Raw genomic sequence first — 19,220 nt, forward strand, 5'->3', positions numbered from 1 at the left:
GGGAATGGTGAGAAATTAAATATATTTCATGTTAGTTCAATTAAGTTGCCTACTAATGATAATAGATACTTGTTATTGAAAAAAGCTTTACATATTCCCGTATTCAAAAGAATTTGATAAGTATTTCTAAACTAACAGCTGCAAATAATGTTGATGTTGTTTTTTATTCTTTTGGCTGTGTTGTGAAGGACAAAGCTATGGAGAAAATATTATTTCAAGGGAAGCACAAGGAAGGACTTTATCAAGTCGAGCTAATTCACTAACCTAAAGTAAACACCAACCAATCTCTACACCAAGCTTTTGTTTCTCGTTTGAGTACTAATTCTATATACTCTGAAAAGTTAGAATTATGGCGCAGACGTTTAGGCCACCCAACCCCTAAAATTATTGTTAAAGTTCTTGAAACATATAACGAAAAATTTGTTGCTAATGAAAAACATTAATTTTCTTAATTTCCTTTATGTGAAGCCTGTTAATTAGTAAAGTCTTATCTGTTACGTTTCACTCCATCCATCACTATTGCATCAAGCCCTTTAGAATTGATACACTCTAATTTGTGGAGACTTGCACCAATCACTTCTATGGTTGGATATAAGTATTATGCATTGTTCCTTGATGATTACAACTGATTCACTTGGATTTTCCTTTTAAAACATAAATATGAATTAATTCAAACCTTCATATAATTCAAGAACTTAGTTGAAAACCAGTTTGATAGAAAAATAAAGTGTATCTGTTCTGATATGGGGGGAGAATATAAGACTCACTGATTATTTATAGCAACAAGACATCAAAATTCAGTATTCTTGCCCTTATACCTCTGCTCAAAATAGCAGAGCTAAGAGGAAACATAGACACCTCACTGAAATAGGTCTTACCTTATTAGTTCAGTCAAAAGTCCCATTGAAATTCTGGGTAGAAGCCTTTCAAACAATTGCCTTTCTAATAAACATTCTACCTACACCAATTCTGAACAACCTAAGTTCCTGTGAAAAATTTTAACACAAGATACCAAATTACAAGTCCCTGAAAGCTTTTGGGTGTGCTTGTTATCCGTTTCTAAGGTCCTATCAAAATAAAAAATTTCAATTCCATTATGTAAAGTGTGTGTTTCTTGACTATAACAATTCACACAAAGGCTATAAATGCCTAAGCTCAACTAGAAGGGTGTACATATCTCGACATGTGATCTTTAATGAGAGGGAATTTCTATTTTGCACTACTTTTCTGAATACCAGAGCTCCAGAAGCACAAATAATTGTCAATATACCTAATTGATTCACTTTTCCTTTATCAAATACTATTTGAACCAAAAATTTCAACTCAACTAATAAAAACCAACCTGGTGTTTCTAGTGCAATATCACATTCTTGCAAATCAGAGTCTAAATTTGCACAACTAGAAGACGATGAGGAGAGACTATCTGTTGAAGGGGGATTTGATTCCCAACTTCCAATTTCTGGAGGCAATGATTATGGAGGTTTTAATACTGTTGAAATATATACAGAGCTAGAACAACATTCACAAGGTCAAAAAGATAATGAAATTGAATATGATGTTGGAAAAAATGAAGTTGAGCAAATGGAAGTACAGAGGAGTTATGAGAATGCTGAAACTCTTGGAGTGATAACAAGGTCAAAAGCTAGAGTGTTTAAAACCAAACAATACTCATATGATTTTCATTTATATTTTGCACAATGTAGTCAAGTTGTCGAACTAATTTCAGTAGATGAAGTCTTGAAATATGAAATATAGAGGAAAGCAATGAGAGAGGAGCTTGATGCTTTAAAAAGGAACAACACCTAGACTTTAGTGCCTAAAACAACAACAATGAACTTTGTTGACGACAAGTGGGTCTTTAAGGTGAAAAGAAATATTGATGGAAGTTTTCATAGATGTAAAGCTAGGCTGGTAGCTAAGGATTTCCATTAGAATGCTAGTGTAGACTATGGTGAGACCTTTAGTCTAGTAGTTAAAGCCTCAACAGTGAAGGTGATTCTTATAATTACAGTAACAAAGAATTGGTTCATTCTATAATTGGACATAAACAAAGCCTTTCTAAATGGCTATTTGCAAGAAGTCGTTTTTATGCAACAGCCTGAAGGATTTGAAGAGAGGAGCAAAGAAAGTTATGTTTGCAAGCTAAACAAGGCATTATATTGGTTAAAATAGGTACCCAGGGCCTGGTTTGAAAAATTGAAAAGCACTTTGCTGAAATGGGGTTTTACAAACTCGAAGTGTGATTATTCTCTTTTCATTTTGAAGAGTAAAGATGAGATAATGTTCATTATAATCTACATAAATGATATGATTGTTATAGGTAGCAATTCGACATTCCTCACAAGATTCATACAAAAACTTGATAAACTGTTTACTCTAAAGGATTTGGGTCCTCTGCATTTATTTTTGGAAATTGAGGTAATGAGAAACAAAGCAAATATCTTTATGACTCAATAAAAATATGTTGAAGAATTGCTCAAGAGGACAAACATAAAGAATTATAAAGCTTGTTTCACACCAGCAACTCTTGACATATTGTCAATCAATGAAGGTGAACCTCTTAAGAATGCAACCTTATATAGGAAAGTCATAGACACTCTTTAATATATCACCTATTTAAGACTATATCTTGTTTTTATCCTCAACAGAATGAGTCAATTCTTGTAATTACCTACTACAAAACGTACGCAGATAGTAAAAAAGGTGCTGAGGTATCTTAAGGGAACAAAAAATTTTGGTCTTCATATTAAAACATGTGATCAGTACACACTCACAAGCTATTCTGATGTTGATTGGGCCGGTAGTAGAGATGATAGAAGGTCAATTGCAGGACATTATGTCTATTATTGCTTAACATTGATTTCTCAGAGCTTGAAAAAACAATCGGTGGTTGCAAGGTCAAATGTTGATTCTAAGTATCGTTCACTAGCTCATGTTTCATGCGAAATTTCTTAATTGGAATCACTGTTTAAGGAACTTTTGCTTCTTGTCCCTGAAATTCCTATCACATGGTGTGATAATATGAATGCTAGTTAATTAGCTAGCAATCCTGTATATCACGTCAAAATAAAGCGCATCAAGGTTAATATTCATTTTATAAGGGATAAAATTCTTGAGAAAAAGTTGAAGGTTCGATATGTCCCTTCACAGGATCAAGTTGCAGATGGATTGATAAAAGCACTAGTAGGCTCAAAATTTTATCTGATGAGAAGCAAACTTGGAGAACTTGAACGTCCTCTCCCACTGCTAAGTTTGAAGGGGGATGTTAGGAATCACGTGGCCATTCAAGGGAATAGTCAGCGAAATATTTTCATAAGAATGACAGCTCATTAATATGATATAGAATGCAAGGAATATACACAACCAATTATTAGCAAACAGTTGTAACTAATTACATTATGTATTAGCTGTATTTGCATACACGTGTAATATATATATATTGATCGTTGCTGTCTATATAATAAAATCACTCTCACCTCACAAAATCATGAGCTGAGATTTGTTCAATAGAAATTCGTTAAAATATTGGAAAGTTTTTTTCACATGAGCCAAAATGGTGAAGTATCTTTCTGGGTAGAACATCAAGGATATGACATTAAATAATAGCATATGAAGTGGATAATATCTTCCTTTCGTTGAGATATGCCTTTGGGTAGCACAACTTAAATATACTAAGGAAAGATCTCCTAGTAGAAGGTAATGTTTAATATCATTATGACTTAATAATAAAATAGAGGAATTTTAATTATCTAGGTCTCACTTTCATTAATATCAATTTCCTACATGTGCATAGATTGATTTAATCATTTATCAAGCCCTTCAGCAATATGATTATGGACTTTCTAATGTAAGCTTACTTGACCCTAAGTAAAATAGTGGGTTGAATTGGATACGAATGATTTGTATTAATAGATTTCTAAGTGTTGTGGTCTTATTTCATAATAATCTCCCATGCAGTTTATCATATAATTTTACGTAAACTAAACAGTGGGGTCAATTAATTTAGCTTAGTCTACTAATAATCAAATTTTCTCTTTCAAGAATTCTATCTATCTTCATCTCTGAAACTCTCTTCTCCGGTGTCTTCTCTGCTACCTTGTAGTCCTGAATGCCTAGACCTTACTTCTTCTCTTCATAAAATCCATACCAAGTATTGATTTCAATTCTGACACTATAAAATTAAAAAATTAAATCAAACTTGACATAATATTTATAAATAATAGGAATGCTGTAAGTATGTAAAAATTAATTATCTATATAAATTTTCATATATTAATTCTCTCTCCTAATCTCATTGACACGATGAAAAGATGGAAATGACCCAAAAAAAAAAATTGACCCCTTAAATCTGCATTAATCCACCTATCGATTTTCTTTTCTTTTTTTTAATAAACAGTTTAAATTCATGAATCAATAAATTAATGTAGCATTGAAGTGGGTCATTTTCAAATTTAGAGTTGAAAAATCTGACTTAATCTAATTTGCTTTTATATATAATAATTTGACGTAATTATTAATTAATTTGTTAATTTAATTAAATACAGTTCTAATTAATTAATCAATTAAACTGCACACGGATCGAACATTTTTGAATATGTTATGGATTGAAAGCGGGTTTGGATTTGTTGCTGTTTGGGATTAGATTTATGGAATCCCTACTTCAATAATTATCCCCAGTAGGGGCTAGTATAGATTTCGCGTAAGATGCACGCCATTTGAGCGAGTGAGGTTACTTAAAGAACAAAACCGCAATAATTTTAACCTGCGCACCCTGAAATACAAAATTTTCCATTCTCCGCGCCACAGAAAAAGACACACACTCCATTCCACTTCACTCACTCACTCACTCACTCACTCGCTCCCTCCCACACCTTCAACTCCCTTCTCTTCACGACTATTCCTCCTAGTAACTTGCGTTAGGGTTTCTGGTTAATGAAAACTTCAAGCTTAGAAATGGAAGCAGAGGATGCCTATCAGAGGAAAGAGCGCACTGCACTTGTTGCCATTGTCGTTCTCGCTTCCCTGGCTCTAGCTTCCTTGCTCGTTGCCTTCAGCTATTACTGCTACATACGCAACAAGGTTTCTAAGCGCACTAGAAGCCGCAAAAGTAAGTTTGGCGTCTTCGTCATCAATTCTTTACTCTGAAAATGCAGGAATGGAAAATGAAATTTGTTTTTCTTTTTCGTTTCCGTTTTCTCAAAGTCTTGATTTATTTTTGCTTTGGCATTTTCTTTTTCTTGTTATTATAGTGATTTTTAGTGGAAATGTAAATTGGCGGTAATGTCTGATCGTATGATGTTTGGTTACTTGGAATGTGGGAAGATGACCGGAGAGGAATTTATTGATTGTTGGTGTCCTGCTATTCTGTTAAAAAAGAAAGCGTAATTAAATGGAAAGCGAATTGGCGACTTTCTTCTTTGCGTGAAAAAGAAAGCTGTATCATGATCTAGAAACAACCTACTTTCTGCTTGTTAAAAATTAGAGTGCTAACCTTTGTTAAATTACAGAAATTAAATTTTGGTCTTCTGTTTTAAGTTGTCAATGCAATGCATTTGCATATTTGGTCATTAGTTTTCTTTTTCTGCTCCCAAGTGATGCTAAATTTCTTACTTCAGTATATCGTTTTTCTCTTTCTTAAAAGACAGTCTTTTTTTGGTTGATCCTATTTTCAATTTTTCATCTCTATTATCAACCTGAGTGCAAATAAACTGATGGACTTCTATTGTCAATTTACTTCGCTCCAAAGGAGTTGATTACGAGGAAAAAGGTGGCTTTGCAAGCGTGCAAATTGTTAATGAGAAAGGCCTGCAGGTTTTCACCTTCAAGCAGCTACAGTCGGCAACTGGTGGTTTTAGCAAGTCAAATGTGATTGGACATGGTGGGTTTGGTTTGGTATACCGAGGAGTGCTTCATGATGGAAGAAAAGTTGCCATCAAGTTGATGGATCAAGCAGGAAAGCAAGGAGAAGAGGAATTTAAAATGGAGGTAGGATCTGAATATAGTTTCATATATTTGTTGGTTTGTGCTGAACTGGGTCTTATAAGGAGGCTAAAACTGTTGAAGTAGATTAAGACCAACTTCTTCAAGAAATTCGTGGCTTTAATTCAAACAAGTCTGCCTTATTTTCCTTTTTTTTTTTCTTGTGAGCGGATTAAATCAACTAATAGGCTCTTTTATTTCCCTTAGTCCTTATATCTAAATGCAGCGCTGTGCTGAAATGCAAAAGCATATAGTGATTTGCTATATCATTCCACAGGTAGAATTGCTGAGTCATCTGCGCTCTCCGTATTTACTGGCTTTGATTGGGTATTGTTCTGATAATAATAATAAGTTGCTCGTGTACGAGTTCATGGCAAATGGTGGTTTGCAGGAACATTTGTATCCCATCGGCGGTAAGTTCCTTTTGAAAGAAAAAGTAGTTAAATTACTTTCTCTACTCAAGATGCACTTTCTGACAGTCCCTGTTGTATGAAAAATTTAGGCAATAGAATTAAGTTTCAAAACAAGATATCCATTATCTCCTCAAGCTTTCCTTAGAGAGTATGACCAGTTATCCATAAACTCAGGGTATGAAGATGCTTCTCTTACGCTGATGAACTTTCACCTGGTTACGATTTAATTCTGTAAGGCAAAAGAAAATGTTGCTAAAATATTATTGAAAAAGTAAATGCAAGAGTTCGTTGTGAGATACAAGGCTGGTAAAATTTTGTCTCATAATTAATTTGCTTTTGTTAGAATCGTTACTCATTTGCTTTTATTTAAATTACAAGGATTATGTTCTATGTTTGTAGGTTCTAGTTCTGTTGCCCCAAAATTGGACTGGGACACCCGTTTGAGAATAGCTCTTGAGGCTGCAAAAGGTTTGGAATATCTTCATGAACATGTTAATCCTCCTGTCATTCACAGAGACTTTAAGAGCAGCAATATCCTGTTGGACAAAAACTTCCATGCCAAAGTTTCTGATTTTGGATTGGCCAAACTTGGATCTGACAGAGCTGGTGGACATGTTTCAACTCGTGTATTGGGCACCCAGGGATATGTGGCCCCTGAGTACGAAACAGTGAACTTCTCAACTTTGTTCTATCGTTAGATTAATTTTTAATCTTGATACTTCCCAACATTGAAGAAATTGAAACTAATGCTGGTCTGATGGACAGGTATGCGCTAACTGGGCATTTGACAACAAAATCAGATGTCTATAGTTATGGGGTTGTCCTTTTGGAGTTGCTAACGGGCAGGGTTCCTGTTGATATGAGACGACCTCCTGGGGAAGGTGTTCTTGTATCTTGGGTGAGTTTCTTAACCTTCTTCTCTGAATTAAACAATAAATAGATACATATATGATTAGGAGGAGTCACATATTCCTGCTTAATGTATATTAGATTTGGTCCCGCCTCTAATCTTTTCATTTCCTTTATATAAGTCCCCCTTTTTTGCGTAATTTTCTTTTTGCTCTCCTTGCAAAAAGGCTTTGCCTCAATTGACAGATAGAGAGAAGGTTGTAGAGATTATGGATCCAGCACTCTATGGTCAATACTCGATGAAAGAGGTAATTCAAGTGGCAGCAATAGCTGCAATGTGCGTACAACCAGAAGCTGATTACAGGCCACTCATGGCAGATGTTGTACAGTCATTATTGCCATTGGTGAAAAATCACAGGTCCATTTCAAAGGTAGATAGCTGCTCTAGCTTCAACATGAGCAAATCACCCTTGTCACATGGTTCCAAGCCCCAACAGAGCATGTCATGAGACTGAAAGTAGTATGGTATCTGTCCTTCCCTGTAGCTAATTGGTGTTTGTCTACGTTACAATGTAGGGTGTCTCTAGTATTTAGTCATCTATTTGGAGAAGTAATCTAGACCATGATAGTCTCATGGCTGCTTCTTGGAGAGACTGTAATGTCAATTAAATGTACCTAAAGAAACGATAGCAAGCATTCATCTGAATGGTTGGAGTTGAAGAATGGAGATATGATTTTTAACTACTGTGTAGTGTATCTGACCTCGGAGTTATAACACTCTCGTTGTAAAATTGACTGCTCGACTTTGAGTTTTACCTTCTACCAATGTTAAAAAATAACTATAATTTATTATTGTTACCTCAAAAGAGTTTTTCACCGTACTACATTGGAGATTTTTCTGTTATGTAGTGTAAGCACCTACTGCCATGCATGTCTTTGTAAATTCTAGTCTCTATTCGATTAAAAAACATATTAGAATAGAATTAGACGAAAATGTGTCACGATGGATTGAATTTAGGCTTAGTTCGTCAGGCTTTGTCCAGCTTGTGAGCCATATGTTTAACTAATTTTTAATTTATTTTATTTCTATTTTTTATTTATTAGTATTGTTTTGACAGTTTTTAACAATTTTCTTAACGTTTTTATTGATTTTGTTAGTATTTTTGTTATTGTTTAATTATTCTTTTTACTCATAAAATTTTAATTTTTAAATCAAGTCCCAGCTAAAGTCAAGTCGTGCCAAAATGGAGCTAGTTAGCCCGGCAGCCCTGACCAAGATTTGCACATCACAATGTTTACAATATACGTTTTAGCATTTAGTAAATGACTCATTTTTTTATAGTCCCAATCACAATTATCAAATTATTCAACGTTCAAATTATTTGTAAATGCCAATAAATTTGTTCAATTATCTACATCTCGCCCTTATTTAAAATATTTTTTCGTCCTAGTTTATCAATGATGAATATACGCCTCGGACCAATTTTACACTGTCACATTATAATTATGATAACCATGCTGGTAGAAGTTCGATCTCTTAATAAATTAAAATATATAGTATTATAATTTTCTTGTAATATATAAAATTAAATCCCATACTTTCTTTTTTCTTTTGATTTTTACATTCTTTTCAATTCACTCAAGCAAACATATCATAATTTTTAATTTTTAATTTTTTTTAAAAAAACAAATAAAACACGTAAATAAACCGATAGAGAAGAAGGTAAATATTATGTGCAATATAATAATCATAACTATAATGGAGAAGGAGACCTCTTTAACAAGATCAATTGCTTTTATTTTTTCTTTCTCTTTGTGGGTAATGTATACAAACAGCTTTGCAATAACGAAACATTCTTAGGATAAGGATATCTTTTCTATTCACAAGTATGTTAAAGTAAATATCAGCATATTATTGGAAGAGTGATGAAATAATCAAATGGAATCATAATATATCTCTTATTTTACCAAAAAATATATATATATATTGTGTTACACTTGAAATTTAATTTTTTTTTTTAATAAAAAAGATAATATATGATTTTAACTCATAATTCAACTAAGAGAATCTAATCATTTCGAAATGTTATTTTCTCCTATAAACTTAAGAGACTTATTAAAACTAAATTTAGTTGGTAACAGTAGTCTTATAAGACACTAATACATTAAATTTTCAATTATACTAAAATCAAGTATTATAGTCAGCTATCACTAACGTATAATAAATCCACAAAATAATGAGATTTATATTTTCAATGAGATTTGAACATGTAATATTCAAATAGAATATAATAATTTCAATAACTAGATTAACGTGTTGTTGGTATTAAAAAGTTAACTTTTATATCATTCTCTCTCTATTATTATATTTTTACTCTAAATGATAATGTTATTTGTTAAAAATCTTAAAGAATAATTTATTCTTGCAAATTAAATTATAGAAGTCAAGTTCAATACTCTTGTTGTAACAAATGATGAAGCAAATTGGCTAAAGAATCTACTATTTCAAACCACTAATAAGAAAAACGGTTTCTATCTATTTTAGTACCCATGATATGATTGTCTTACTTTAATTGGTAAATGAAAACGGGTATTGTATGATCTATAATGTAATCAATAAAGTCAAGTATAGTATATTTGTTTTATTAACTTGATCCTCAATTTTAATGTTGATTCTCATATATCATTCATCTAAATTCTAATACTCGGTATTTGATTACATCGAGTGTCACTTGTTTACAATAATGAAGACTTCTTTCATTATCACTTTATATTTGTAGAAAATGAGTCAATTCCGATTAACCATTTCTTTATTTATCATGTTCTTATAGGAAAATGAGACAACGTAAAAATTCACATAAAAAAGTATTAATAGATTCTCTTTAACTGAATAGTTTTCCATTATTTTCTCATGCCTCGTGCCAATTGATCACAATTAAGTTGGTCGAACTCTATATCACTTAAAGAAAGTCTTGATCATCATCTTATTCTCATTTTGTCTTTACTTTATTTTCATGCATATTACTTACAGTTATTACTTAACTTAGTTGTAATTTTATTTTATTTTTTCTACTCATTCTTTTTGCGTAAAAGACAAGGATCAAATTAAAAAATTATTTGACAAAAAAAACATACTCTAAAGAAAAAGAAGAGAGGCATTAGAGAGAGAAACAAAGAGAGACATAGAAAGAGAAAGAAAGACTCATGTGATAACTATTGCATGAGAGAAACGAGTTAAAGTTGACAATGATGTAAGAGACAATGAATCAATGAAAGCAACCAATGATTGCTCATAATATTTCTAGTTTTTTAGTACCCACTACATGATAGTATTACTTTAATTGGTAAGTGAAAAACAATTATTGAATGATCAGTAAAATAAAGTATACTATATTCATTTTATTCACTTAACCCTCACTTTTTAATGTTGATTCTCATTTATTATTGATCTAAAGTGTGACATTTGGTATTTAATTACATCGAGTGTCACTTATTTACAATAATGAAGATTTCTTTCATTATCACTTTATATATAAAGGTCCAAGACTTAAAAGAAAATAAATTCATACTTAAGAAAAAATTTAGTCCCTCAAATTTGTTGCCTTATTGCTAGTCAAACAATTGGGGGTACTGAGCTCTGAAGTCCGATTCTAGCTCCCAAGTGGCATCTTCTCTCACGTGATTATGTCATAAGACTTTAACGAAGGAAATTTTTCTGTTGCGAAATACTCTGTTCTTCCGGTCCATAATGTCTACCGGTATCTCCTTAGAGGATAGATCCTCCTGGAGTGAAAGTAGTTTGTGAGACAGGATATGCAAGGAGTCTGGGTTATACTTGCATAGCATAGACACGTGACACATGTTATGAACTCTGTATAGCTCTGGAGGTAGTGCTAGTTTGTAGGCGGACGTACCAATCTTGTCCAAGACTTCAAACGGTCCAATAAACTGGGGATTTAATTTTTTCCCTCTTACCAAACCTGCTAATCCTCTTGAAATGGATGACCTTAAGAAACACTTAATCATCTTTCTCAAATTCTAAATCTCTCCTCCGGGTGTCCGTATAACTCTTCTGCCTAGATGTTCTTCCTGATTTTTTTAACTATCTTGGTTGTTGTCTCCTCCACAAGATCCGGGCCAAATAATTTTCTATCACTTACCTCTTCCCAACAAATCTGCGACCTACAGAGTCGGCCATACAATGTCTCATACGGGGCCATGTCAATACTTGCTTAGTAATTGTTATTATAGGCGAACTCTATCAAAGGTAATTGATCATCCAATGGTCTCTGAAGTCTAGAACACAAACCCAAAGCATATCCTCTAGTGTGCGAATTGTCCATTTTGATTGTCCGTCGGTTTGAGGGTAGAATGCAGTGCTGAGGGACTGTTTCATTCTCATTGCTTGTTTGAAAACTAAACCAAAATCGAGAGATAAACCTGGAGTCTCTATCGGATACCACTGTCACCGGAACTTGATGTAGCTTAACTATCTCCCAGATATAAATTTTTATTATCTTGTCTAAGGAGTCGGTCATTTTGATAGCCAAGAAGTGAGAGAACTTGGTAAGTCATTCGACAATTATCGAGATAACATCATATCCTACGCGTGCCTTAGGCAACCCTGTCACAAAATCTATAGTGATATATTTTTATTATCACTCCGAGATCGGTAATGGCTGAAGTAACCCGTCTGGGTGTTGATGTTCTACCTTAACCTGTTGATATACAAGACACTTGGAGACAAAATCATCAATTTCTCTTTTCATCCCGCTCCACTAAAAATGGGGTCGCATAGTTTAGTACGTCTTAGTACTTTCGGGATGCATGGTAAAATTTGAGCTATGACCCTATGTTATGATGTCTGTTTTTAGTTCACCATTATCTAGGACACACACTCTATCTAAAACCTGAGCAACCCATCGTCAGAGACTTAAAATTCTTGAATTTACTTCATATTCCGTATCCTTCCTGAGAGCTTCTAGAGTGGAGTCGGTCAGTTGGGCTTTCTTTATTCTCTAAATTAGTTTGGGTTAGATAGTTAGATGGGTCAGATATGTAACCCTCTTCAAGTCTTGAAATTGTATCTGTTGTGCAGCCCCTATCACCCTGCATTCAGAAACTATTAAGTGAGTCAACATACCTGCACTTTTTCTGCTAAGTGCATCAGCTACCACATTACCCTTACCCCAGTGATACAAAATTTTACAATCGTAGTTTTTGGAAAACTATATTCAATACTTCTGATGTATGTTGAGATCCTTCTGAGTGAAAATATGCTTCAAGTTCTTATGGTCTATATAAATTTCAAATGTCTCCCCAAACAAATAGTGGCGTCAGATCTTCAAGACATGGATAATAGCGCCAAGTTTCAAGTCATGGGTGGGGTAATTCTTCTCATGACTCTTCAACTACCTGAACCCATAGATTATAACCTTCCCATGCTGCATCAGAATACAACTCAACCCTAAATACAAGGCATTACTATACACTGTGTATCCACTTGTCCCACTCGGTAGAGCCAATACGGGTGCGGTAGTCAACCGTTTCTTGAGTTTTATAAATCTTCTTTTGCAATCCTCGTGCCACTCAAACTTGACGTTCTTCTTTATAAGTCGGGTCAATATAGCGGATAGGTTAAACAATCCTTCCACAAACTCGCGGTAATATCTTATCATTCCCAGAAAGTTACGAATCTCTTTAATCGAAGTCAATTTTTTCCAACCGAGTACTGTCTCAACCTTCTCAGAATTTATTGACACCCCATCCTTTGATATTATGTGCCCCAAAAAGGTAGTCTCCTCAAGTCCAAACCCACATTTGCTCAATTTTACAAACAGCTTCTTTTCCTTGAGAACTTATAAAACCTAAGTCAAGTGATGAGAGTGTTCTTCTCTACTCTTTGAATAGACCAAGATATTATCAATGAACACAATGACAAACTAATATAGAAATTACCTAAAAATCCTGTTCATCAAGTCCATAAAAATGGCTTGCGCATTAATTAGTCCAAATAGCATGATCAGGAACTCATAGTATCCGTACTTAATTCTGAAAGCTGTCTTGAAAATATCCTCTATGCTGATTTTTACCTGATGGTAACCCAAATACAAGTCTATCTTGGAGAAAATCTGGGCACCCTGTAGCTGATCAAAAAGATTATCAATCTGGGAGGAAGGGGTACTTGTTCTTGATTGTGACTATTCAATCCCCTTTAGTCAATACACAACCTCAAGGATCCATCCCCCTTCCTTGCAAATGCCACTCCAACACCTCAATGAGATATATTGTATCGAATGAATCCATTATCTTGTAATTCTTCTATATGTTTTTTCAGCTCTTCCTTCTCTACTCGACTCATGTGGTAAGGGACAACTAAGATGGGCTAGGTGTCAGGCTGAAGATTTATGGTAAATTTGACTTCCCTATCCACTGGCAGTCCGAGTAGTTCATCAAGAAACACATCCAAAAATTCTTGAACTAAAGGGAACTCTTAAATACAAATTTTTGTCTTAGTTTTACCTAATATAGAAAAGACAATTAAGTTAAGAGTCATATAACGATGCATGTTATGAAAGAAAAAATATCTAACACTTTTATTAATTTCTGAATGACTCTTTATTGGGAAGATTGAATACAAGCCTCTTATGGAAATAGTCTATGGTGGCGTGATACACTGCTAACCAATTCATTTTTAAATTACACCAAAATTCTCCATGTATATTTCTATCAGGTCTGCACTCAATTCTCTATCAGTTATCCCTACGATATAAGCTTTGTATATGACCTTCCCTAATAGTGTCTCATACCCAGAAGTAGACACAAACAGTACAGAATCAAGATTTTTAGATAACACATTTAATTTTTTTGTAAAAGTATGCGAGACAAAAGAATATGAAATACTAGTATAAATCAAAATATGTGCAAGATGGTTATAGATAGTGTACGTTCCTTGTATCACGTCCGAGTTGGCTTCAGCATCCTGCTGGGTGAGGGTGTAAGCTCTATCCTGGATAAGAGGTCTGACCTGATTCTAATTTCGTAAACACTCTCTCGCGTAGCAAGGCACTTCCATATATGCGACAAGTATTGTTGAGACGATAGTAGGGTCAGTTTCTATTATCTTTACCACAATGCTGCCAAGTCCTATCGCGTCCTATTGCCGATGCCTGAAAAAGGGCTTAAGTCACAAGCCTAGGTCTCTTATTCTACTGAACCAGTGCAGTAGGTGCTAGTATGCAGTGTGGAACCGGGGGTCTGAAATTGTTTACTACTGGAGGGAAGATACGAAGGTTTCTCTCTACTACCTGTGTCTTGGCTAGAACTACTGAGTAGATACTGAGCTCGAACACATATAGTTGTTGCCTGATCTCAGGACGGTGGCCCCACTCAAAATTTCTTGCCTTTCTGCCTTCATCCATCATACTCTTAGGGGAATACCAGCCCAACTTTGGGAACTTTCGAGCATACTTTGACTGTAACACCCAACATTTAATTTATTATTATTATTTATATATACATATATATAATTATTTGTTAATTGAATTTAATTTGGTTTATTTTATTTTAATTTAATTTAATAAAGATAATAATAATAATAATAATAAGAGTAAAAAAATTAGTTGATGATTTAATTGAAAGCAATTTTGGGAAAATGAGTGAAAATTTAGGTTCTGGGGGTATTTTTGAAAGAATAATAAGAAACAAGGGGTTAAAATACAATTTAAAAAAAATTTACCACGTTAGATGCCCGGTCAGCAGCCCCGACCAACTAGGACACGCTAGTGGCAAAGGAGTTGACGCAAGAGGCCACGCGGGGGGGGCATATGGGCGATCCGCATGGGCGCGATCGAACGGATGAAATCCGTTCCCGCACGCACGGACGGCCTAGATTGAAATTGCGCACGAACAGTGCAGATTGAATCGTGTACGGACGGTCCAGATTGAATCGCACACGGACGGTCCAGATTGAATCGCGATGAACGGTTCAGATTCACTCCCTATTTAATCGTGATCGGACGGTCCAGATAAAAAATGATGGACGGCCAATATCAAAAGTGGATGGGTATAAATAACCCCATCTGCACTCAAACCCTAACTCTAGCTGCCAAAGCCCCTCACCGGAGAAGACAGCCCAACTGTCAGGAAACCGATCGCCGCCACCCACAGCCGCACCGAAGCAATTTTCGACTACTAAACGAGGTAAAAATTTCTCATCTTGCATGAAATTCAATTTTAAACCCACCCATTGCCAAGTTGGAGTGAAAGAACCGGCTAATTAGCCGAAAAATGCTGCTGCAGAAAATTTCACAAATCGCCTCCGATTAGGCCCTTCCTGATTCCTGTTTCGCGTAATTTTTCTACCGTTGTGATCACCGTTTCCTTCTCCATAGGTTGACCATAGCAAAACGCCCAATTGCAACGTGAGCCGAATGAGCCGCCGCACTAGAGAGCCCCATCGCCGGTGAGTTCCGGTTTTCTACATTTTTTCGGCCAACCGAGGTAGGGTGTGTTTTCTCACAAGAACATATGCGAGTTTGGCTGAATTCGGCCGAAAACAATTAATTCGAGGTGGATCGTCACCGCTTGCCATCGCCGGAGCACGACGGAGCCGCCATGTCGGATTTTTAAAATTGGCCGAGTAGGCCCTGGGTCTGATTTTTGGTTTATTTGGGACATTTGTAGGTACTGTAAACGCGTTTCAGTTCCCAAAGAAAAATTTAGAGAACCCAAAGACCGCCCGTAGGCGCAGTAAGCCATTTAGCTTTTCAATGTCAAATCAAGTAAGGACCCCTCACCCTATTTCCTATCATGGAATGGAAGTTTGAATAAATAATAATACGGTATTTTGTACAAATTAAATAGACGTGCATAATTAATTACGGATTGCTAATGGAGCCCGAATCGGAAATTGTGCTCTGTTAATTTCTATTTATTTATTTTATACTTTAAAAGCATGATGATATCTGGTTTATATATTTTATGATTTAAATGCATGTATTACTACTGAACTTGACAACTGCTTGATTTTGAGATTTAAGATATGATTGCATTACCAGATGCATGTCCATTATTTATGCGATTATATTTGATTTGATAACGGAGACTAAGGAAAAACAGGAAAGGGGTGTAATCTAATTAACAGATAAGATGACAGCCTCACTAGGTATCCTGGGAGATGGTGGACGGGCTGGGTTCATAGAGAACCCTAACGTGAACGTTGTCTCATACCGGACAGGATATAGAGACTTTGTCATTTGGCGCTCATACCAGACAGGGTATAGGGACGGCCCACTTTACCCTCATATCGGACGGGGTATTGAGATTTAATGTCTCGCGGCTCATACCGGACGGGGTATGGGGTCGGCTATGTAATTAAGATTGTTAAGAAAAAGGGTTCATGTGTAGTAGGGACACACCCCTATGGATCCCCATGAATACTAGTAGGCTGGTGAAACGAGAAACAGTTACAATTTCATTTATTGTTAATAAATGTGAATTTATGATATGTTATATGTTGCTGGTCATACATGAAGTTATGATCTGTTTGATATTATTGCTTCTATAATTTATTTTTCATAAATTCCCCAATGGTAAGTAAAAGGGTAAATTGTTTTATTTTAAATAAATGTATTGGTTTAAATCTACTGTTTCATTGGCTGTTTTGATTTTTTACCAACATTTGCTTCTATACCGGTGATATAGTGTGATGTCCTTACTGGACTAGTGTAGCTCATTCCTTATTTAACTATTTCAGATCAAGATGACCTGATTCCCAAGTCCGATCCACAAGAAGATTGCGAATAGATGCTAGATACTTTATATTTTTCTTTAATTTTCTCATTTTTCGTGTTTCTTTCAGAGAATTAATTTCGTGATTTTTGTTTAGTACTTTTAAGTTATTGTGTAAGCGATGTAAACCTTAACTTTTTATTTCACTTCCGCACTTAAATTATTATATATTTCCTTTTTGATTTTCGAGGTCGTTACAGTTAGTATCAGAGTCGCGTTCCTCGGACCTGTCTCTTGCACAATAATACTTAGAGAAACACAAAACCAATGAATTATCACTCAACCCTTCCTTGTGAAATGCAGGTACAGAGAGATGAGAAGATGAAGACCCCCACTAAACCAAGCAGCTCGGGATGGTTCGCTTAGGGAAGACGTTGATAGGATATTTGAGATGCTAGAAAAACTCATTGCTGCCCAGCAATATTGAGAGGAGAGGAGGGAGCTATCTGACCCTCCCCCGCTGCCACATGTTGAGCCACCACAGTAGCGAGAGGATCCTGAGCCACCCCGGTACGACCCTGCTCCTCCACAGTACCACCTGGCACCACCACAGTATGATCCGATGGCCTAGCCACAGTACCGCCCGGCACCGCCACAGTACAATCCAATGCCCCCACCGTATCCGCAAGTACCACCACAGGGCCCCCCAGTCTATCTTCAGCTTGGCCCAATCCCTTTTCCACGGGACCCAATTCCTCCCACGATTGACCCATGCTACATAGAGAGGTACAAGAGACTAAACTCATCCACTTTTGCAGGGGGATCCTCTTTTGAAGATGTCAAGTACTGGTTGGCAGAGACAGAAAAGGCCTTCAAGACCTTAAGGGTGACTTCTGAACAAAAGGTCACCTTTGTTACCTACATACTAGTGGGAGAAGCAGACCGCTGGTGGGAACTCAAACAGACCACCCTGCCTGTTCCAGTTACTTGGGAACAGTTCCTAGTAGCCTTTCATACAGAGTACCTCCTAGAGCATCTCCGACATCTGAAGGAGATGAAGTTCGTCCACTTGGTTCAAGGGAACATGACTGTGTCAGAATATACTTATAAGTTCCTCGAGTTGGGCCGATACTCTCCTGAGACGTTGTTGGATGAGGGTAGGAAGGCTAGGAGGTTCCAGTGGGGCGTCCGCCCAGATATTAGGCAGCATTTGTTCGTGCTGGAGCTCAGGACCTATTCGGCCGTTCTGGCCAATGCACAGCTGGTGGAGAGGAGCTTTCACACCCTCCCTCAGGCATCAGGGAACCTCAAACCCTCACCTCCACCCCACAGACCAGCACCTACTGTGTCTGTCCAACAGAACAAGAGGCTCATGCCGGTAATCCAGGCTTCCCCTCAGGCTCCAGTGGTAGGACGTGGTAAGATCTATCAGCATTATGGCAGGGATCACGGGGACCGACCCTGCTACCGCCTTAACAATACCTGTCGCATATGTGGTAGTGCCCAACATTATGCGAGAAAGTGCCCAAGGAACCAGAATCAGGGCAGACTTCTTATCCAAATTAGGGCTTACAATCTCGCCAGCAGGATGCTGAAGCCAACCCGGACGTAGTACAGGGTATGTACACTATCTGTAACTATCTTGCTCATATTTTGATTGACATTGATGCATCGCATTCATTTGTTTTACCTGTTTTTGCATCCAAATTTAATGTATTACATGATAAACTTGATTCTATGTTGTTTGTGTCTACTGCTGGAAGTATGACACTATTGGAAGAAGTTGTCTACAGGGCTTGTTACGTAGAGATAGCAGATAGAAAATTGAGTGTGGACCTAATAGAATTAAACACGGGAGACTTTAATGTAATTTTAGGAATGAATTGGCTAGCGGCGTATCACGCCACTGTAGATTGTTTTAGCAAGAAGGTTGTATTCAATCCCCCTAATGAAGAGTCATTTACAAATTAATAAAATTATTTAGTACCTTTCCTTAATGGCAAGTTTTTTTTATTCGTCGAATACTTTAACCCTACTATTTTCTCCAACTAGGCAAACCCAAGAAGGGAATTGTATTCAAGAGATTCTGGTAGTCCGAGACTTTCCAAATATATTTCCATATGAACTACCCGGACTACCAGTGGACAGGAAAGTCGAATTAACCATAGACCTACAGTTAGGCACCCAGTCTATTTTGGTTGCTCCTTACCGCATGAGCCGCGTCGAGATGGAGGAACTGAGAAAACA

At 36.1% G+C, this 19,220-nt stretch overlaps 1 protein-coding gene across 1 annotated transcript; it reads left to right on the top strand.

Annotated features, from left to right (window-relative positions):
* The first annotated feature begins 4,767 nt into the window (after positions 1–4,767).
* Positions 4,768–8,099, top strand: LOC148252946 (Protein kinase superfamily protein). The gene is made up of 6 exons (XM_088208021.1): positions 4,768–5,107; positions 5,747–5,985; positions 6,257–6,392; positions 6,792–7,050; positions 7,158–7,290; positions 7,469–8,099. Exons 1-6 carry the CDS (start codon positions 4,933–4,935, stop codon positions 7,748–7,750), a joined length of 1,224 nt encoding a protein of 407 aa, XP_088064147.1. The 5' UTR covers positions 4,768–4,932; the 3' UTR covers positions 7,751–8,099.
* The last annotated feature ends 11,121 nt before the right edge of the window (positions 8,100–19,220 follow it).

Source organism: Carica papaya, chromosome 7 (genome assembly GCF_054855325.1).
Source record: "Carica papaya isolate Zhongbai chromosome 7, ASM5485532v1, whole genome shotgun sequence".
Taxonomy (NCBI): domain Eukaryota; kingdom Viridiplantae; phylum Streptophyta; class Magnoliopsida; order Brassicales; family Caricaceae; genus Carica; species Carica papaya.